General features: G+C 43.4%; 1 protein-coding gene across 16 annotated transcripts in view; it reads right to left on the reverse strand.

Moving 5' to 3' along the window:
- TMEM164 (transmembrane protein 164) overlaps positions 1–22047 on the reverse strand; it is a 96881-nt gene that overhangs the window by 9471 nt on the left and 65363 nt on the right. For all 16 annotated transcript variants that reach the window (XM_025194231.1, XM_025194232.1, XM_025194233.1 and 13 more), the window contains one exon: positions 9936–10014. In XM_025194231.1, coding sequence (XP_025050016.1) covers positions 9936–10014 — 79 coding nt within the window. The remainder of the gene's footprint in view (positions 1–9935; positions 10015–22047) is intronic.

The raw sequence follows: 22047 nt of genomic DNA on the forward strand, positions 1-22047 counted from the left end.
CAGTACTCCAACTGCGGTCTGACCAGTGCCCGATAGAGGGGAAGTATCACCTCCTTGGTTCTGTTCCTCATGCATCTGCTGATGCACGATAAAGTGCCATTAGCTTTTCTGATGGCTTCGTCACACTCACGACTCATGTTCATCTTGGAGTCCACTAGGACTCCAAGATCCCTTTCCGCTTCCGTGCCACCCAGCAGGTCATTCCCTAGGCAGTAGGTGTGCTGAACATTTTTCCTCCCTAGGTGCAGCACTTTGCATTTCTCCTTGTTGAACTGCATTCTGTTGTTTTCTGCCCATTTGTCCAACGTATCCAGGTCTGCTTGCAGCTGTTCCCTGCCCTCCGGCGTGTCCCCTTCTCCCCACAGTTTTGTCTCATCCGCAAACTTGGACAGAGTACACTTCACTCCCTCGTTCAAGTCGCTGATGAAGACATTGAAGAGTATCGGTCCAAGGACCGAGCCCTGCGGGACCCCACTGCCCACACCCTTCCAGGTCGATACCGACCCATCCACCGCGACTCTCTGGGTGCAACCCTCTAGCCAATTCGCCACCCACCGGACTGTGTAGTCATCCAAGTCACAGCCTCTTAACTTGTTCACCAGTATGGGGTGGGATACCGTATTGAAGGCCTTCCTGAAGTCTAAGTATATGACATCCACCCCTCCTCCTGTGTCCAGGCGTTTTGTAACCTGGTCATAAAAAGAGACTAGATTAGTCAGGCATGATCTGCCTGCTACGAACCCGTGCTGGTTTCCCCTCAGCATAATTTGTCCTATATTTGTCCGTCCCCTCAGCATAATTCGTTCATATATAGTAAGCATTTTCAACTATTTAAACTGTCACATACCAGCACTGACTAACTTTGTTCTCAGAAATGCTGAAGCCCAAGGCAGTGGAAGGCACAGAATCAACAAGTCCTTTCCAAAACAGGATCATCCAAGTAGGCTACATGCTTGCAGTGGTGCTGGGCAAAAAGACAATGTGCATTTCATTTTAAGTTAAGCTTTAATATGTCAGAATAGCAGTAATGGGCAGTGCTGATGTGAGAATTTAAGGCTGGGATGTGGACTGGTATAAAGGAGCTCTGGCTTGAGTTCCTGGTTCTGCTACACACCACTCTGGATGACCACAGGCAAGTCAGTCAGCTTCTGTGTCCTCTTTCTCCATCAAAAAATAGAAATGAAGCCTTGAGATACAAAGACAAAAGTATTGTTTGTGCTAGAGATTATCAGTTGGATGCTTGGAAATTGTTTATTTTATACTGAACTTCTGATCCCCCCATGCAGTCTTCTACTAATGCTAATGCTCTTCTGTAATACAACATTTATAAGCTCATTTTAACTCATTTTGGAAACACAAACCATTGTAGAAATAAACAATAGTCCAAAAGAGTTTAACAGAAAGTGGTAAGTGTATTTAACGTGCACGTGTATACATGCGCACACGGAGCTTTAGAAGGTCAGAGAAAATTAAGCCCTTGCAACACAATTCTACAGAAGAGTTCAGAGTACAATTCCTTTCTATTTGAGTGCTATAGGTCTCAAATAGATCGTCTCAAATTGTCGTCACAACAGTCCCTCGATACAAGGATAGCAGTCTTCCAGTAAATTAGGAAAGTCATCAGTGAGTCTGTAGATGACTGTGGAGGCTGATCTGAAATCTGTATGTTCAACTGCAGATGTGGCAAATAGTTCCCCAGGAGAAAGGAGCAGATCCTGGTGACTGTAGAGTCATTTCAGTTTTCTAGTACTTTTCTAGGATTTGTCCAATCTTCTAACCCAATCTAGAGCATTGTCTTCATTGGCTTCATGACTGCACATATATCCTCAAGGAGGTGGTGTCCCTGAACTTAGCCACCGGGACTGTAACATCCAGTATATACCCAAGTAATTTCAAGCTTATAAAACAAGATGAGCCAGCCACATTATCTCACTAGTGTTCAAACAGAAACAGCTCTTCTAAATTAACCCTGGCCTCCTTAATGACAGAGTTTATTCCAGCAGATCTGCATTCTCATTGTCAGCTAGCAAGTCCTGAAAGCCATCTTTCCTCCTTGAAGCAGTCCGAAGGATTCAAGAGGGGAGAGGGGGTAATACCAACCTGAAATCAGTTTTTCACCCTTATGTCTCTATTGAGTCTACATTTATCTTTAATTTGCACCTTTGATGTTCTATAGCCATTACTTCCTAAGAGGTCAGTATATCTCACCACAAGTAATGAAGCCAGAAGAACTGGTGAGTGTCGTGTGACCTTTCCACAGGGTAAAAAAAAAAAGGAAGATCTTGCAACCATCTGGGCTCTGAGCTGTTCAGCAGAATTTGGTCCCGACCAGAACCTGTATCTTCCGTTTACACAGATGTCCTTACTTTGGGCTACTGGCCTTCTGGCATTTATGGATCAGCCTAGCTTCTCATGGACCAAGTATGCGAGGGCTTCAATGGAGATGCTGGGTAAGGCCAGCACCAGGCACTCCTTCCATTTCTTTATGCAGTACTGTTGGAAGAAGGGGACAGAAGGCTGTTAGCAAACACAGATCTTTGCCTGCCATGCTTGCGATTTAGTGTGGCAAGGAAGGGAATGGCACTAAGTGAAAGTGGGGGTTGCCCTGACAGAACATTTTATGACCAGGAATTGCAGCCACTGCCCCCTTCTGCCCAACCAGACGCTTATGTGTAAGGTTGATAATCCACTGCCATTAAACTGGCTTTTTTTCAAACAAGTGCAGTCCAGTTTCTCCTTCAGCGTCTTAGCATTAAATAAGGCCTTTAAAAAAAAATGGAAGGATCCAACTGAAGAAAGCCCACAAGCCAGGATGTGGGGAAAGAGATAAAAGGTGCAACTGGCCTGGAATGTTGCAATCACCATGCTGGCTAGTACCCGATTCACAGCTCCAAGAGTCATTCTTTCCCCCATACTTGATGCTTAAAGCCATGGTCCTACATCACAGAACACAGCTCACCCTTTCACCGAGTCAAAGCAATCCAATGCCCCTCAAAAAGCTGGCTCCAGCTGTCATTCATGTGACAAAATAAGCTAACTTCACACCAGAAGGGCTTCCTGAGCTTTCTGCTCACTTCCTCGATGCTCGGGAAACTTGTCTCTTCTGATGTTGCCTTTGAGGAAGCCTGAGCCAAACACAGAGAGGGGCTGATGTGACTGGAGCCAGGGGGACAGTTCCTTTACAGCTTAAAAAGGAACACCACTTGTCTCAGAAGCTGAAAACTCTGGCGTTGCTCCCAACAAGTGATCTATCTACTTAATTATGAAGTGGGTGTGTGCATGCTGCTCCAGGATGCAGGTGTGCAACAATGAATCTGCTCCAACAAGACTGGCCTGTCAGACTAAACAACTGCTTACCCAAAGCTGGTGAGACTGCTTCAGTCAGCGTTGGCTACACCTGGGGTTTTGGACTAGTGCCCAAGCATTTCTGGACAAAGAGCAAGCCTCAGTTTGCAGTCTCCTTACCTTTCTGCAAAGTGAGGAAGCCCATGCACTCCTTAATAGGATGATAGAAACTTTGCTCCCCCTGCTGGGCTAAAGAGAAAGTGTGACACTTGGGCACAAAGGAAGGTGCCCTGATGGACTGGAAGGACTGCTAGGAGAAGGCAAAGGGAAGCTTTAGACCTCCTAGAACACTTCTTCGCCTCTTCAGGAAAAGAGTTACTTCTCTGCTCCATTCAATTCTTCAAAAGATCAACTAAATACATGCTGGAGTCACCCAGATATAGAGAGAGAAAGATGCAGCCTGCCAAACACCAATGAGGCAGCCACATACTGCCTCCCTATTTAGTGCCACTTTTGCAAAATACACTTTTCCAGAACTTAAAATGGTTATTTCCTAACCCAAGTGAATTGCCAGCCCCAGCACAGTAAAGTGGGCATCTAGTGCTGTCTGAGCTCTCAAAATTGTCGTCACAACAGTCCCTCGATACAAGGATAGCAGTCTTCCAGTAAATTAGGAAAGTCATCAGTGAGTCTGTAGATGACTGTGGAGGCTGATCTGAAATCTGTATGTTCAATTGCAGATGTGGCAAATAGTTCCCCAGGAGAAAGGAGCAGATCCTGGTGATATCAGGTATCCTTGATTCTTTCCTTTTGCCCACCTCTAGAGCAATGACCATCAGTGAGTTGGGAGTGCAGGACCCATGTTCAGAGCCAGTTGTCAGGCATCCTTATGACATGTCCTATCCAACAGAGCTGGTGTATCATCAACATGGTTTCAATGTTGGTGGTGTTTCCTTGAGTCAGAACACTGGCTTTCATTCTTCTGTCCTTCCGATATGGATGATTTTCCAAAGGCATTACCAATGGTAATGTTCCAGAATTTGGGGGTGTTTTCAATGTTTTCAGCTGGCCTCACCCCCCCCATCCCATGTCCCTGCCATCATGGCAGCGCTCCACCACGCTACCACCTCCTGTCCCAACGCTGTACTCACACTCTGATTGGTTGTTTCAGTCAGCCAATCAGAGTGCAAATAAAAGCGTTATGGACAGACAGACGGATAGATTACGGATTTTATAATATTAGAATTGTCATGTATGCAGGAGCAGCTGGTCGGTTTATGGTGGGTTGGTAACATTTTTGTGAAGTTGACCATGAGTCCAAGCATTTCCTGTACTTCTCAGAAGCAATCAAGAGTGGTTCTTCAATTGAGTGGGCACACATAACACAATCTTCCCCAAGCTAAAGATCGGTATTGGACTTGTTGGTTTATCTTGGATTTGGAACGTAACTGGTCGATGTGAAAGAGATTCACATTCATGTCATATGGGACGCTGACTCCCGATGGAACTCTCTCAGCAATGAGGTGTGGAATAGCTGCACTATAGATGGAAAGGGGTGTTGCTACAATCACACATCCTTGCTTGACTCCAGTTCTAATAGTGAAGGGTCCTATTTCTGAGCCACTGCTTAAGACAGTTGTGATCATGTTGTCATGAAGGATTCTGATAATGGTAACAAATTTTGTTGGGCATCCAAAATCTCACGAGAATATTACATAGGGCCTCTGATTGAAGTAAAGGCCATAGGTCAATGAAGGCCATGCAAGATCTTGGTGTTGCTCGCAGTACTTCTGCAGCTGTCTAGCAACAAAGATCATATCTATTGTATCTTAGTGGTCTGAAACCACATTGGGAATTGGGTAGAAAACAGCTCTCAAAATAGCTGACCGCTAGCATGTTTACCAAGCAGAGCATAGGCTATGATTAGATTTTAGTCAGAGGTCTTACTGGGTGCATCCCCACATGCAGGGGCAACTTTGTGCCACAACTTTTTGCTGCTGTGCATGCCCCTGCATGTGTGCTTTGGTGCAAGACAAAATGCCCCATTTGGGGCAAACTGTCTTTTCCCCACTTCTCCCGTCTCCCAGTGTGCTGGAGGAGCCAAAGAAAAACTGAAGGAAGGGAGAACCAAGTCTCCACATGCACCAGCACACGCTTCTGTGGCATGTGCCATGCCCCCCCCCTTTTTTTTTTTTTGCTTTTTTTTTGGCGGGGGGGGAGGGAAGGAGGGGGTTTGCTACCGGAATTTTCCAGTAGCAAATTTTGCCCTTGCTGCAAATCTGCAGTGTGGGGTACATGTAATGTGCCAGGCATGCAGTTTATAGCACCACAAAGAGACCTGTGGCACCACAAGCCACACATGCCTGCATATCTGGATCCAGCCACTGAAGGCAACAATGGCATTCTGGTGTAAACTACAATGGTTTGCATGAACGTGTGCCCCCGAAGACTGGGGACGCATGGCAACTGCCCACAAGTGGCGGAGGCAGCAGCAGTGGAGGTGTGGCAGTAGCAAACAGGGAGCTCCCACAGGTGGCCATGGGGGGGAGGGTGGCGAACACCAACCAGTGGTCGGCGACCACCTGCAGATGCCACTGGCAACATTGTCAGCAAGGGGGGAGGTGGCGAGCGATGACTGCCTGCAGGTGCTGCCAGCAGGGTCAGTGGTGCTCCTTTCAGGGGGTGCACTGCCAATGTCAGGGGGTACATGTGCACCCGCGAGCACCCCCTACGCATCGCCAATGATGGTTTGTAATCATTTTCAGCAGTATTTCACAGCAAGCAATTTTTTTTTTTCCATCTTGGACACCTGGGCTAGGGACAGAAATTATACATAACCCAGTATAAGTGTTCAGAAATGGGTTCAAATCAGTAACACAACAGAAGTTCACTGCACATAAACCTCTTTCAAAATGGCAGAAACTAGTTTAAGATAAGCCTGGATGGATGTAGTATCAGACTTAACTGATTTAGGTTAAATTAGTTTACTGAACTTCTGTCCCAGATCCCCTCCAGATTCACATTAATTCAGTCTCCTAGCATCTCAGGTTGCTTTGCTCCCTCCCCTCCTCCTTGTAAGGTGGGCCAAGCTGTCTGCTCCAGCTGAGCAGGGAGGTATGCTCTCGCACTCCTCAGCTTCTGGCTGGGCCACTGCAAGCATGTGGCTGCATTTCTGGAATCAAAGGCGAATGTCTGTTTGCTTGTTTACTGGTTCAATCTATGCAGCTTAGACTAACCTGAGAAGTCTGAATTGATTTACCCTTGGGCTTTTTGACTATCTGTACCTAGCCCTGGTCATGCAAAACAGGAGTCTCTGACATCTACTTAAATCAGATCCTGGCTCTTAAATCCAAAATTGTGACTCCAACTCTGTCATCAAAGCCATTCCTCAGGGAATAGGGATGCAGCACAGTGGCTTTATACCACAGTTTTTATGCCTCTCCTTCATACCATAGCTGTTGCTATAAGCCAGAGTTACCTCAGTTTAGATACTTTATCTCCAGCTAAATAGGGGCTCCTTCTAGCAACCAGGAATTAATGGGACATGGAAAACGCTCTGAGGTTGGGGGTTAAGGTAGGACCAATAAAAGACTGCAGCTCTACTTTCCCTGTGAATTCTCCTGCAATGCTGGTCTCCTGTGTTGGCCACTTAAGTCAACACTGCACCTGCTTTGCACCACCAGTCATAATGTAGTTACAAACAGAACAAAGGTTGGTCTGATCCATGGCGTGAGATCTTTTCTACCTTTACTAAGACTCTACGATGCTGGAAAAGAACATGTACTGTGTTCACTCTGTAGGCCTGGAAAGGTAAGTAAAGATTAAGGAGGGAAATAAAATATATTGGTCCACATGGTGCATCTAAAAGGAAGAAGGGAAGAGAATAATATCTCAGGTTTCCCCGAGATAAATGTTAGGTCAGCACAGAGACAGCTCAGCCAGGATACGGCAGCTTACACTGTTCACTGCAGCACAGAAACATGAATACCAGGCACCTGAACCTAACCAGAGCATAGCAGGGCCTCAACATCAACTAGGAAACACAGAAAGCTGATGCTTCTGGTGCTGCCCTACCTGATTTTACCCATTTGGGATATCAAGGAGAGACTAGAGAAAAAAAACCAAAACATGATTTCTACATTGCTAAAAGGATGCATTTTTAAGAGTTTCAAACCAACAGCACTAAAAACTAGAGTGTTGCGGTTACACCATCACAGACAGGTTCAGCCCATGTAGCTGCGGTGCACAGCTCTGGTCCTGGAAGGACGACTTCAACAGGTAGTTGAGTTTGAGCTCTGGCCAGTCTGGTATGGGTGGCAGCTTGGGTCAGTGCCATAATATTTCAAATGATCTTTTTATCTGTCTACCAGAAAGTGGCCTAAAATAAAACTCAAGGTACAGGTACATGGCTTTTGGGGAATGAGCTAGACTTCACTAGAGGCGAAACTCTACCCTCTCAAGTCAGAAGGTACCATAGTAGCACGCACCCCAGTACAATGAAGTACCCTTGCACTGTATACACACAATCCATTTTCCTCTCCTCAGCCTTTGTGCTTTCAATCACTTTTGCAGATCATAATCCGTAGACTCACTGATGAAAGTTTATATCCCAAATACGCAGTCATCTCTATCCATACCACCCTATGCTGGTAGAGGTCAATGATGTTAAAACAGTCCACACAAGACTGAGTTAACATTTTTGAACCAGATGCCGTGAGACAGGCAGAATGGCAACAGAAAATAATCCCTTTGGACAGAACCACTTCAAATCAGCAAAGAACTGACATTTTTTCAGTACTAGTTATAGTACAGCTGTCTCCAGTGACACTGGCCACAAGTACTACACAAGTTTACACATTATTAACAAGGTATTAACTGGTCAGGGAACAGACACCAACTGCAACACTAGCTAGAAGTGCCTGACTATGGTTGTCAGCCAAGGGCAATCACAGCAGATGTCTGTTAGTCCACAGGAAGCATCAAAGTTCACTGCTTTCGCGCCAACATTAGATGGCAGCAGACAGCTGTAAACGGATTGAGGGCAGAGCTAGACCAACGCCACTGGGGGGAGGGAGGGGGAGCTGCGATGAAGCTGCTGAACTACACTGACTCTTTCCGTTTCCCTCTGCCGGACCCATCTGGAGCATGCACCAGTACAAGTGACCTAATCTTTATTCCAGAATTCAAGGCAGTAAAAATGGGAGCCCTTGAGACTTCCTACGGCAATGCCTAAAAACTACATGCAGAATCTCATGTACTCTAAGCAGGCTACATTATCTGCCAGGATTTCTAACGAGCTCAAGACACTAGTGGTTCAGAAATACTGCCAGAATTACATTTAGCCAGTGATATACAAAGTATTAAGCAGCTGTTAACACCACATCTTGCACTAATTAGCAGTTTGCGACGCTCCCAATTTAGCTTTTTTAGAACAACTGCTATATTTTAAATACTGATAAGCAGCACTATCAAACTTGCAGCTAGTACAGCAGATTAAACTCATCTGGAACGTTCATTATTATTTAGACCATTTGTGATTAAAACCACAAAACACAGCTCCCTTGCTGCCAAATTTCTGGGCCTGTGGGAAACTCTATGGGCCATGTGACAACGCAAGGGGTCAGATCTGGCCCATGGGCTGGGGTTTGAGCCCCCTCTCTAGGCAAATACTGGACTGCATCCTACTGTCATAAATTGTAATATCACACTTCTGACATCTCATGAAGTAAGGTGATGCCTGCAAAAAACTTATGCCTCTCTGAACCACTTAGTCTGTAAGGCAGGGGTGGATTAAGATTCACTGGGGCCCGGGGCCCACTCCTCCCCGTAACCCACGCCCTGCCCAGCAGCCACGGGCTCCATCCCTGGCTGGTGCAGCTGAAGCAGTGGCCAGAGCAGGTTGCTCCGCACCCCCAGCCCACAGCGGCTGCTCCTGCCCACAGGTCCACGCTGGAGATGGCACCAGGGGTGTAGAGCTGCTGCCTGCAGGGCACGTGATGCAGACCAAGCTCCGGGGCGGCCGCTCGCCCCACCGTGGCTCAGTCCAGAGCAGTGGTGCCCGGCAACCACAGCCCGCCACATTGCATGCGCCCAGCCCGGCTGCTGGTTTCATCCATGGCGAGGCAGGGGCCAGCTGGCCCATGCATTAATCTGCCTATGCTCTAATATTTTCTCTCTCTGGGAGTTGTCAGCAGAGACTGAATCTGAGGCCTCTGGGATTTAATATGAGGTTCTACTGTCTGAGTTAATCCATTGCTAGGTTAGAAGCAGGTCCCTAAACAGAGTGGAACAGCACCATATTCATGGTTGTGTGTTATATAACCTTCTCAGCACATTAATGGAAAGAGTAACATCAGAAACAACTAGTGGATTTTTTTATGGCAGGATTCTCAGACACAGTGAGCCACTATCTATCTTAATCATGGAAATAAAAGGTAAAGAATCTGTTCTGTTTGTACAGTACCTAACACAGCTTGTGTCTAACGCACGATGGCCTCATCCACGACTGCACCTCCTTGGTTCTACCACGACACTGATAGGACAATAATGTGTAAAACTTATAAAGGAAAAGCTGATACCCACAACAGAACACACTGTACTTATTAATTAAAATTAATTTTGCATATATTAAACACCAATTGCTAACCTACCTCCTTTCCGCAGAAGATAGATGGGCACAACATAAAGCATCACGTGCTGGATGTAATAAATCTCCATCTCAAATGGAAGCTGAGGAAAAAAGGAAACCATTCATAAATATTTGTTGTTGTTCACAACTGATTTACAAAGCACCTTTGCTAACATTAAGCATGCTGCAAACTATCTACATACAGCGAAAGGGTTTACATTTCTTCAGGTCCAACCAAAATGCAGCCACTTGCAGGGTAGAAAGCAAAAGCAGCACTACATAACAGGTTCACTTCTGCAAGGAAGAACAGCTGTATACAATTCCACCCAGAAAAGTTTAGAAGAGAATGTGCAACTAGCCATGTCAGAATAAAGAAAGAAAAACAGGGCCTGCAGCCCGGTTCTAATAAGTGCTACAAATGTTTTGTGGCAATGGTTATGTCCATAGCATAATCTTGCCATTAACCACCATAGTGCCACTCTACACAGACTGCCTCCTCAATTAGAAACAGTGCAGCTACTTCCACATGGTGGTTGGAGTGGACTAATGAACCTTGCTGAGAGTTAATGCCAATTAGCCTGCCCGGGTAGACATAGCTGCACTGTTCCTGACTCAGGAAGCAGGCTGCCAGACAGCACTACCAGAAATGGTAAGTTTACCATCTAGACACTGTTTCCAAGTACCATGGACATTTGTCCCTAAGTAGCCTTGGAAACCGATACAGCCACCACTATTTCCTTGCATCTCATTTGAAAAGCTTGGTACCTGTGATCCCAGACTGGTGTAATGATTCAACAATACTTGTTTCACCCAGAAAATTGTCCCATGGTGGCACTAGAAAGGCATCCTACCTGTCCTTAACTGTTATGTAGTACTGCTGGCGATTCAACTGGAATTCAACCTACTGCCTCTTCTTCAGTGTCAAAAGCCACATTATAATTCCTTGGCATTTAATTTATTTTCCAGCTTCTTGTGCTAATCAGGGGGTACCAAATGTACTATCCCTTGCTACTGACAGTCTGAATTTCTCAAGTACTAGAAACAAAATAGAGGAGTAGTTCCAGAGGAAAGAATTGCAAAGATGGCAGCCAGACAGAAAAGCAAAAAAATGAACCACCTGAGCCCATTCTCTGTTCTCCCCCAGTAACTTGTTGCTATCCTAATTACTAGCAGCATAAAGCAAAAAACAAAAACAGAAACCAAGCAGGAGAAAGCATAAGATGGCAAAGCACATACAAAGAACTGTATATAAACCACCTAGGTGCACAAAAGTAAAAGGGTCCACTTTCTAAACAATACATTTCCAAATGCATAGAAAAAATAAGAAATAACCATACCCATTTATACACCTTACATAACAATCTTCAAGCCAGCAGAGATTAATGCAAATTACAGCAATCCATACACAAATATTTTAAACTGCCACAATTCCCTTAAGCCAGCAAAATCAATATAGAGAAAAAAGTCTGAATCTTAAAGCTGTGTAACAGTCATGGAAAGGAGATTCTTAATTAAAGTGAATCGGACATGGTGAGGCAGATTGCCAATAATTCAAGAGAATACATAACAATATACCATTTTGTGTGGTTAGCTGAACTCATTTTTCCTCTTAGGGGAGAAAATACATAGAAATAATTTGAGGCATAACTAGTGATACATATTTCAAGGCTGAATTTGAGTCCTTTGACACTGGGCTAAATTGGCACAGACCAGTTCCAGTCAGGCGTTACTGTATTTTGTTAAAAGACAGAACATTGTACTGGGGAAAGCTTGATGCAATACATTTTCTAAAAATCATCTGTCCAGGATTTTTCTCTGTTTCTTTATCTGTAATTTAAATTACTATAAAATGGATTCAGATGAGAGCTTCAAAGATTCAAAATTTCACGAATGACACGGAAAATTTAGGTTCAAAATTCAAATCTGGTCCCATGATTATGTGTGGGGTTCACTTCTAAAAAGCAGAAAGACGGACTTATGTCCCTAATATAATAATTCAGATGTGCAAACCAGATGCTATTACCATCATTTTAGACTGAAATCTCAAAGAATAATCCACTAAAATTCATACCATTCAACCCAAGCCAAAACCAAACCATTAGCCCCAGGACAAACAGACCCACACTGTAGTCTGATGCTAATAACGTTCCAAAACACCACGGCCTGGTCCATCTTTTGTACTGATGCTTCAGAGATGCACCTCTCCCTCCCACATCTTCCCTTCCATGTTGTGGAACTGGATCAATATCATGCTGAATTGGTAATGCTGCAGGTCATCGTGGTCCATGTTTTAAATGTCAATGTTTTAATCGGGTAACAGGGGTCAATGTTTTAAACATATGAATCTACAGTTTCAACAGACAGACAAGCAAAAGGAGAGGCTGAGCATGAAGCTCTCCATGTTCCAAAAGAGCTGGTAGCAGCAGTCGCAGCAGAAAGACAATATAGGATTCTATTAACAGAAAAAGTGTTTTTCTTCTTTTAGCCTTACTCTAGTATAAAAAAAGAAAAAATATATATAATATTTAGACTCTGCTAGCCTTGGTTGCCACTGACTGATCATGTTAAACAGCGGAGCAACCTGGTTCCAAGCCATGATATTCAGACAACCATTGTGGAAGAAAAGTCTGAAAGGCTTATAGGGAATATTTGCCCAAACATTCTACAATAAAAACATAAAATGATTAAGCAATAGCATGCAAAAGCAAGAAGTTCCTTGGAAGCTCTGAATTTTTTTGTTTCAACTTTTTCAGTAACTCACAAGAGAGAAAGAAGCTGAGGGCACAAATGAGAGAATGAGAAACAAACCAACTTGAAAAGGGCTGAAATTGGCTTCAGCAAGTAGATGATTTGTAATACTGTACTTCTGTAAAGTTCATGCTACGGAAACAACAGCTCCAGATCTAAACAACGCAACACACTGCATTCATGCCTGGCAAGGAGCCTCCTCTATCTGCCATCTGCAATTTCATAAGGGCTTCTGCACTAGATCAGTCAGCACGAGGGTCGGTTACACAAACATTTTACTGGGGACACTTTTGAGAACAGCCCAACCCTTGTTTTGTTGCAACAGCGCTGACAGTATTTACTGTGTAAAACAAACATTTTCATGCTATGAAAGATTGATTGTTCTGTGGCTTGGCTAATTGTGCAAGTACATTTCCTGGTAAGATACAGACAGCACTAGCTTCCTTTTTACATAACGAGGCACTTAAAGCTATACAGTCAGGTTACAAAGAGAAAGAGCACACAAAGAAGATGGACTGTACGGCCATACAGAATCCTGCCTCACCCAGTGCTAGGAGCTGATAAATATTTGTGCCATGGAGTGATAATCAGGGATCCTGGTTTTCTCTGATTTAAAAAAATCCCATCTTAGGTTTAAAAAGATGTAACCCCAAATCCACATTTTTCTGTGATTAAAGTGAAACAGAAAGACAGAGGGAGAGGGGGAGAGGGATGCTTCATTTTAAACACAGAAAAATGTGGATTTGGGGTTACGTCCTGAAAATTGGGGATTTTTTTTTAAATCAGAGAAAACCAGGATCCCTGGTGATAATACACATGAGCAACCATTTATGTAACAAGAGCTAAGGTGGTAAAAAATGGCCAAGTGCCTCCCAAATGAGGACAGTGAAAAAAGGGACCAGTCCAGGATTTAAGGGATTCTGTGTACTTCTACTAGCAAATAATTTAACATGCAAGAGTTTTAGAAATCTAAAATGGAAGGCAGCACTGTGCAGGCATTTTAGGCATAAAGCAAGCCTGCTAACTGAATACTGGCCCTGAAATGCATGAGTTAACAAAAGTACACCCCTGAAACATGGAAGATGCTGAATTTTAGCCAATTCTGGATTTGAAACTTCATTGCAGAACAACAAGAAAGACTTTTTACCTCCCTGCCTGCCATCTGACAGCTCCAGGGAAGGAATTCTACCTGATCAACACATCAAAGAGCTACTCAACACAGGTCACAAAGACACTTCCATGGACCCAGAGGGACAGCCTTCCATCTTCAGCTCCCTCTGTGCAAAAATGAAGTTTATTTCCTGCCTATGAGGGCTTTGTACCATCTTGTACCATCTACACTTTCCCAGAGCCTGACGAAGGGACTTTGATCCCGAAAGCTTGCAGAAAAGGACAATTTTCTTGCCATTTTCCAGTTGGTCTAATCAAAGGTTTCATTTTGGAAGCAAGAGTTCTAGTTTTTTGTATGAGTTAACAAAAGGCACAGAAGGCAGATGGCACAAATAGCAAAAAGGCCCATGGTCTCAAACCTCAGATTCAAGAAAGGACCTTGCTCAAGGGCCCCAGGGGTGTCCTTCTCCCCAGTCAAATCCACTGGGTGAAGCAAAGCAGGACTTTCCAAGGGTGGCAGCAGCCTTAGAAGCAAAGCCTTTTCAACCTATTCATTCTGACAGTTTATCACCACCAGCCCCCCAACCCAGCAGTATCATCGACGTACTGATTGGTGGCCTCCCCTTTCCCTTTCAGGCTACCTGAACCACTGTCCCTGATGCCAAGCTAGCTGTTTCCTGGCAATAAGGTAAAAAACTACAGAAACCCAATTGTTAGAGCAGAACTGGGCAAGACATTAGACTGTATACACCAGCGGTTTTCAATCTGCATTGCACAACACCCTGGGGTTCCACGACAGGTCATCAGGGGTTCTGCAAAGAGACTGGGGGTAATGGCAGAGCAGGAAGCCAGGATGCAGTGCCCCACCACTACCAGGCCAGACCGCCTGGCTCCATGTCAGCTTACAGGGCCCACAGCGCCACGGGCAGGGGTTCTGCAGCAGCAGAAGTGACTTGAAAGGTTCTGTGGCTTTAGGAAGTTACACAACCACTGGTATACTATACAGTGCTGTCCTGCAGTGGGGGAAGGGACTGCAGGACTGAATAGATCTTTGCCACCTACTTCTGTGGTTCTGTATAAATCACTATTGCCTGGCATTTGCCATTTTCAGTGTCCTTTTAGTATCAGGGTCAATGCCATTTCTCAATTAGGCCAGAACATGTGAGACTTTTTAAGCTTCTGAACGTACAAGTAGTTCTAGTTACTATTTGAAAGATATATGCAGTGTCAGAGGCAATAAAAGAGTTCCCAATGCTGAATGTTGCACCCTGTCTTGTTTCAGTTCATCAGAAAGACAACCATGTCATGTAAAAACCTGGTTCACCAGGTCACAGGACTCAATAATGATGGAAAAACTGATACTCGAAACACAAGGGGAAGTGACTCTCTAAGTTTAGCTCCTTTTCTCATAGCCTTCAAACAAGTAAGGGCACAAGTCTTTCTTCCATTATCAGACATTTCATCTCCCACTAACACTCCATTCTAGACCCCCAAAATTTACCACATTATTCAAAATAACCAGTAATCTCTCTTTTAAAAGTTTTGGGGCATTGTTATTTGTGGTTTTTAAAACTAACATTTAAAGCTATTGTGGAATTACAAGATTTCTTGCAGGGAAGTCTTTTTTTTCATGGATGCCCAAAGATTTTTAATACAGATATAATGTTACATACTGATTGAAAAGACCAGTAAACAAATTTGCAATACACATATTTCATGAAAACATGCATGAAGGCCCTGAAAACTAAACCAAGATCAAAATACATTGATGCAGAATTGTAGCAACTACTTAGTTTCAAACCACTCAATTTTAAGGGTTTGTTTTTTTTAAATCAAGTTCGCTCTGGAAAAATATTTGCCTTTCTTCCCCCCAGAAAGAGCATGAATCATAATGCATTCACATCTGTTGCTTGCTGCTAAAAGCTGCCCAGCAGGACACAGATTCAACAGTGCCCCTCCCCAGGGCACATGGTAATGGGCTTACTGGATGCTTTCCAAGAATCATGAATATGATGCTAAGATTTTAAAGTCTTCATTTCACACACTGGTAGGATGTGGACTACTGCATCTCTACATCATCTGAACTTGTGGGTATCCCTTTTAACTGCTTCTAAGGCCTTTGGCAAAGGAGATACAGTATGTGATACCTGGAGCACTAAAGGATAGGCTCTTTCCTGTGCCCATCTCAGATTTCCATCAGACTGATACAGTGGTACAGCAAAAGATAACCATCTCAGTCCCTGTACTTGCCGGGCAGTTGACAACAGACCCAAGGGAAGTAATCAGTTGGCTCAAGCCCTTACTCCAAGAAATCTCAACAACCATAAACCTGAGAGTTCATATGCCTTAGGTCCGACTTGAATCTGCCAGGGCATCCATCCAGTGCCTGGATGCAAGGGCTATGTTAAGCCTCTTTTCAAGGCAGCAGTTTGCTTTTAGTTTGAGAGAAGCCAGGTTAAAGGCAGACGTTTGAGAAAAGACAGAGTATGCACAATGAACTACCTCTGTTCGGTTTGGGAGGTGTCTGCTCTCATCTCTCTCTTTTTGTTTTTAAAAAGAAAAAACAAGAAATTGTGCTACTCCTCTTGGTTCCATCAGTCACTGGTAGTATAGGAGCACCTTGAAGCATGCTGCTTTTGTTGCAGAGACACCCCCAAACACCTGGGTACGGAGCTCCCTCCAACATCCTCATCATGAGCTGCTGGTCAAGAAGAAAACAAGAAAATCCTTAAACTCCTTCTAGATTCTAGGCTATTCTGAAGCTCATCTGTCTGTATTGATGCCACAACGACACCAGTCATCAGCTATTGTCCTGGACACAGTCAATATAGGGTCTTCAAGGTAAGCCAGGAATGGAGTGTTTTTGTGACAGCAGGACCTGCCGAGCAAGCAGCCCAGACTGTGCTTCAACCTTTTAAACACCTTTGAATTACTGGAACGAAGCTGAATGCAGTACTGGAATGACACTGCGAGCAGCTACCAGGCCTCATTACACAGCTAGCTGGTACCTCTGATAACACATCTTTGATGGTGACAGGCATTATCCCACCAATCTGCTGGTCCACTGATAGCTTTGAACATCTTTTAATAGGGAAGAGGCAGTTGCCAGATCACAAGAATGGCCTAATTGAGACCTGCAAACTAAATGTTATTTTACAAGTGGCATTTGGAAAAGAGCAAGTCCGCAATAAATACAGCTTAACTCAGTCCTGCCAGAAGTCCATTCCCCCCAAAAGGCCAAAGCTGGTGAGCTGCCAAAAAGCTGACACACAATGAAGAGTTACTTTCACATTATTCACACAGCTCTCTAGCTTGGACATCAGGCAAGGTACCCGGCATGGGGCAGATAAGAGTATTCCCATACATCTTTGTCAGAATGTAAGAGAAGTGAAAAAAATGGAACGTTAAAATATTGCTAGCATGAAGGGCAGCAACAAAACCGCTTAAAATAAAGGCATTGAGGCTGCAGAAAGGGGCCAGCTGCAAAATGACAGGTGTATCGGTTCTGAAGCAGATTCACCTAAAATTTTTTACTTTAACAATTCCTTAAATCACATTTTAGAGGCAGACTTTCATTCAGCTTTCCTACTACCACCACAGAGGTTCATAAATGGGTTTAAATAGAAAGTGATGAACTTTGATGACAATGTCAGGTTGAAACGGACGTCTCCACCAGCACTATTCTGCTACCATACGCTTGGTAGAGGGAAGTGTATCATCATCACCACCAAGGATCTTGGTTTTCCCTAATAAAAAATAGCAAATACTCTGATAAAACCCCCCAAATCCATGATTAAAATGAAACATCCTCTCTATATATAGGTATCAACTGCACACAATGTTTTATTGATATATTTACAATGTTAAAGCAATTTGGAAGCCTACCAGTGCCTCAATTACTATAATAAAATAAATTGTAAATATCTATAAATTTTGGCATTTGATTTTGGGTTTCTTATCATGGAAAACCAGACAGGCAGGGAACGCCTCACCAGGGTGACACAGGGCTCGCAGCAGCAAGGAGCTTCCCCGTCCAGGCCCACTCTGCTCTGCCATACCAGGTCCCACCCACTAGGCTGCAGAGGTCTCGGGAGAACGTAGCAGGGCAGGGAGTCCAAACCCGCACCCAACCCACACACAGATCTGGGGGACGGGTCCCCCCTTGCCCCCTCTGGGAGTGTGCACAGCAGCAGAGAGCCAGCCCCACCCCTCCCCCACCTCCCAGATGAGCCACCCATGGCCCTGTCCTGCTCCCCACCAGGGCCCTGCGGCTGCACATTCCAGTCCTGGGCCCCAAGCGCCATGTATTGCCTGGCTAGGTAGCAGCCCCAGCCCAACTCCTCCCTCCTTCCCTCCCAATGGGGACTCACTTCCCCCTTCCCCCCTACTCCCATACTTGCCTGCAGGAGCTGCTCTCCAGGCTGCCTGGTGGCAAAGTGTATATACCCTGCCTGACCACCCTCCTCCCACTCCCCACAACCCCTTGCAGGCTGCAACTCTCCCAGCCTGCAGAGAGCTCTTTGCAGAAGCGAAAATCCAGGTGTTTCTCCTTTAAAATGAGAAATCCGTGGGTAAAAAGAGAAATCCACATTTTTCTCTGTTTTCCCTTGGGAAACGGAAAACCCGGATCCCCTGATTATCACACTTGAATTTAACAGTAATTCAGCAGTTTCATCCACCAGTTATATCCAACTTAAATTTTCAATTGGCACAGTCAGTGACCTAATGAACAGAAGAGGAGAAAGTCTGCCTTTGCTATGAGAGGCAAACGCAGTCTAGTATGCAGGAACGCAATCTAGAGAGTAGCAAAGGAACATGAATTTGGTGTGAAGACTTCTAAAACAGAAAAAGTGGAGGAACTGGGGTAACCAGAGTTGGAACTAATCCCACATGAAATAGGAGGTTGAGGAAAACTTATTTTTTGTTAGGTCACAAAAACTAGAAAAAACCCAAATAGGTCAAACCCCAGTATTCAAGTGCAGTTCCTAATTTGATGATCAATGTGTTTCCAAATATTCGAACATGCAAGAGAATATAATCTTGGTCTATCACTACAGGAAACACAGAAAACGCACAAGAAACTCATGCTAGAGTCAGCGTCAAAACAACACTACATTATTGATCTCGATCTTCTTCTGTGTATATCTACCAGTACTTTAAATGTGTGACCTGCACTAGACTTAGGCCCCCTCTTCACATTACAATTAATTTAGGCTGGCTACACATGCAAAGCAACTATCAAACCACAAAAAGGTCCATCCAGCTATAAAGTTAGAGCTGGAAAATGTGCAATAACTTTATAGCTGGTTTTTATCCATCTTTAATTATGCATGCAAAGCCCGGGATGGTGAACCCAGGTTCCCTCTGCACCAGCAATAAGGCAGGATTGGATCTGATGCTGGATCCCACAATCAGGCCTCCTGCCATGAACATGTGGCATGGCCGAAGTTACAATTGTGTGCATCATGCATCAGATCCGGTCACACCTTTACCTGAACTAGAGGGGCCCTTAGTGTTATCTAGAAAAAAAACACTCCAACATGCTTCAAGCATATACATAATTAACTTTGTCTATACAAGTTATCCCACAAAGGATGAAGTTAAATACATGGGTAAGTTTTTGTAGGTCAGGACCCAGGATGGATGGTATGATACTATGCAGTAATCTGTCCTCTGCTTCAGAATAACTGTTTATTTTATGTATATTTTTTTCCATTCTCTAATCCCATTAGCATTTAGTTTGCCTTGCCTTTAGTTTGGTTGTTAATATACAATATGTAAAATGCAGTTCTTAGAATCTCTTAATGTGAATTTGCATGTATTGCAACTTAAAGCTTCTATTTTATTTTTGACACTCTTACAGACGGGCAGGAAGTTTAAAATAAACTAAAATCCTTAAATGTTCTACTTCAAGACCAGTCTGAATAAAAAAATCATTTTAACTCTTTGTGCGTTATGTAATGGACACCTGCTGCTTGCACATGCATATCTGTGTGGATTCAAAATTCAAGTTGGCTAGAGTGTCTTTAGAGCCATAAAAGACAGGATGGGGCCTGAGTACTTGTACATGGATGGCTATCCTCAATGTGTTAGGAACCAAAAGTAAAGGCTTTCATCTGCTACCTCTTTAATCTTTCTTTCTTCCCTGTGAAGTATATATTCCTATTCAATATGTGCAAGGTGGTATTTTCTTTTAAAGAAATCTCTCTCTCATGTTCAGTCTCTCTCATTCTTGCTCACCAAAAAAAAGAAGCAAAGAAAGTCTCATTTTTGATGATATACAAAAAATGTTCTTTACAGCAAGTAAAAGCTAGTAAATGCCCAATGCCCTTTTGTTCCAAGTGTAAAACTGTCTAATCTCTGAAATTCCCTTTCAAATGCTTTCTGCTGCCATAACCTCCTAGGATCACTAATTCAATACATCACATTGAAAGTGATGTACCAACACATTCAAAAGCCCTGTAAGTATTCAGGATGGATGTGTGTTTTAATCTAATACTAATGAGCAAATATTGTCCTAAAAGAGAAACTTCTATGAATCTCTGATATTGTTTCTGTACATTTTCCATTTGCTTTTTCATATTCCTGGCCATGCTCTATTTAAAATAAAATTCCTGTTGTTCTATGCTATGAGATGTCTGCCTGTTGCCAATGGAAATGATATAAAGATTTAAGCTGCTCACTGATGTTTCAATTGAAAGTTCCTTGCTTCATAAATCGTAACCTTTCAGTGACATTTAGTCATTAAAAAGTTCTGCCTGACTTCAATGGGTATCTAAGGTGGTAATGGGAAAGTGGATAGCTTTAAATATCAAGTCTGCTTCCCTAGGCAAAACTGTGCTTAGAATGATCTTGGCAGATAACCACTTGCATGGTGCATAACTACTAAGCTTGGTAAGTCTTAGCAAATGATATATCAATTAATGTGTGAACATTTTTTTCATACTACTAAACATTTACAGCTGGAAGTTGATCTCCCGCAGAGCAATTTTTAGATAAAAAAGAAAACTGTTTCATCTCGGTCTTCACTGAATGTTCATTTGTAGCCTTTATTTTCTGTCTTGAAACTAGATCAGGGATATTTTTGCTTTTCATGTAAAATCCCATCTAAAATAGTAAGATATCTTGCTTGTTACAGTTTACTTAAAAAAAATAAAAGTTAACTGAAGGATCTCGAGATGAGGAAAAAAGAAAATTCCAAGGGGACTTGCAAGCTGTGTGGGGGCTCATCAGCGTGTGTGAGGAAATGCACTAACCAGAGATCATTTGTATTCCAGTTTATGGTCTAGTTTATGCCATAAACATACAGGCTTTTCCATGGCTGCAAATGTACTGAAACAGAGCAGACTGAGGGGCTCCAGATCATTTTTAGATCAGTTTCCAGGATCACAGTCGTAAGCAAGTAGATTCCAATGGAGACATTACAAGGACAAAGTGTTTGGGCAGTAATTGATTTTTTGTGACCCTTCAGATTGCATTAATCAGATCCCAAAGCATAATATTTCTGATGCTTTTAGAGCTTTGTTTTTTTGCTAACTGGAATCTTGAAAATGTTAAGACAACCTGAAAAATTAGGCCGTATCCCCAGAGGTAGTGCTACTAGGTACTATTGGTTGACCCACCTGAGACAGCTGTTTTATGCTAACATTGGTCCTGTTTTGATCTAGAGACATGTATTTTAAATATGCATTATGCAATGGAGCAATACTTAAATCAGTAGCTGTCTTGGAAACCAGAACTGTGATCACAGTTTCTACATTACAAACATCTCTAGATTTTGCTTCCTACCTCTTTAGATGGCAAAAAAGTGTGTCCAAAAACATCGGTGGGTTTTCATATACACAAAGCAAAACAAAAATGTGATCATAGCACATGTTAGCATACTTTTTGGTAGCACAGGTATGGAAGCAGCACGTTCTCCAGTGACTCCGATTATACACTCTGGTTGGTAGCATGCAGGTACACATCTAGTGGATTCTCAAAATAACTGAAGCATTAGTTCCCACTGTAAACAAGGTATAACTTCCTCCGAGATTTTGGGCCTAGCCGCATCTTTCGACACCTAAACAGATTTTTTAAAGTAGCTTTAAATGATTTCCCCTACCTCACACAGCAGACCAGCAGGAAAGACTGTAGAAGTTTCCCTAGTCTCTTGCTATTATTGGTATATCATGCTACATATATTATGCCCATCACTGTGTGCCAAAATTATTTGCATTCCCTTTCCCACCTCAAGGGCAACATTGCCAATTCTCAAAATAGAAGATTCACCAACT

Source organism: Alligator sinensis, unplaced genomic scaffold, assembly GCF_000455745.1.
Source record: "Alligator sinensis unplaced genomic scaffold, ASM45574v1 scaffold1497_1, whole genome shotgun sequence".
Taxonomy (NCBI): domain Eukaryota; kingdom Metazoa; phylum Chordata; order Crocodylia; family Alligatoridae; genus Alligator; species Alligator sinensis.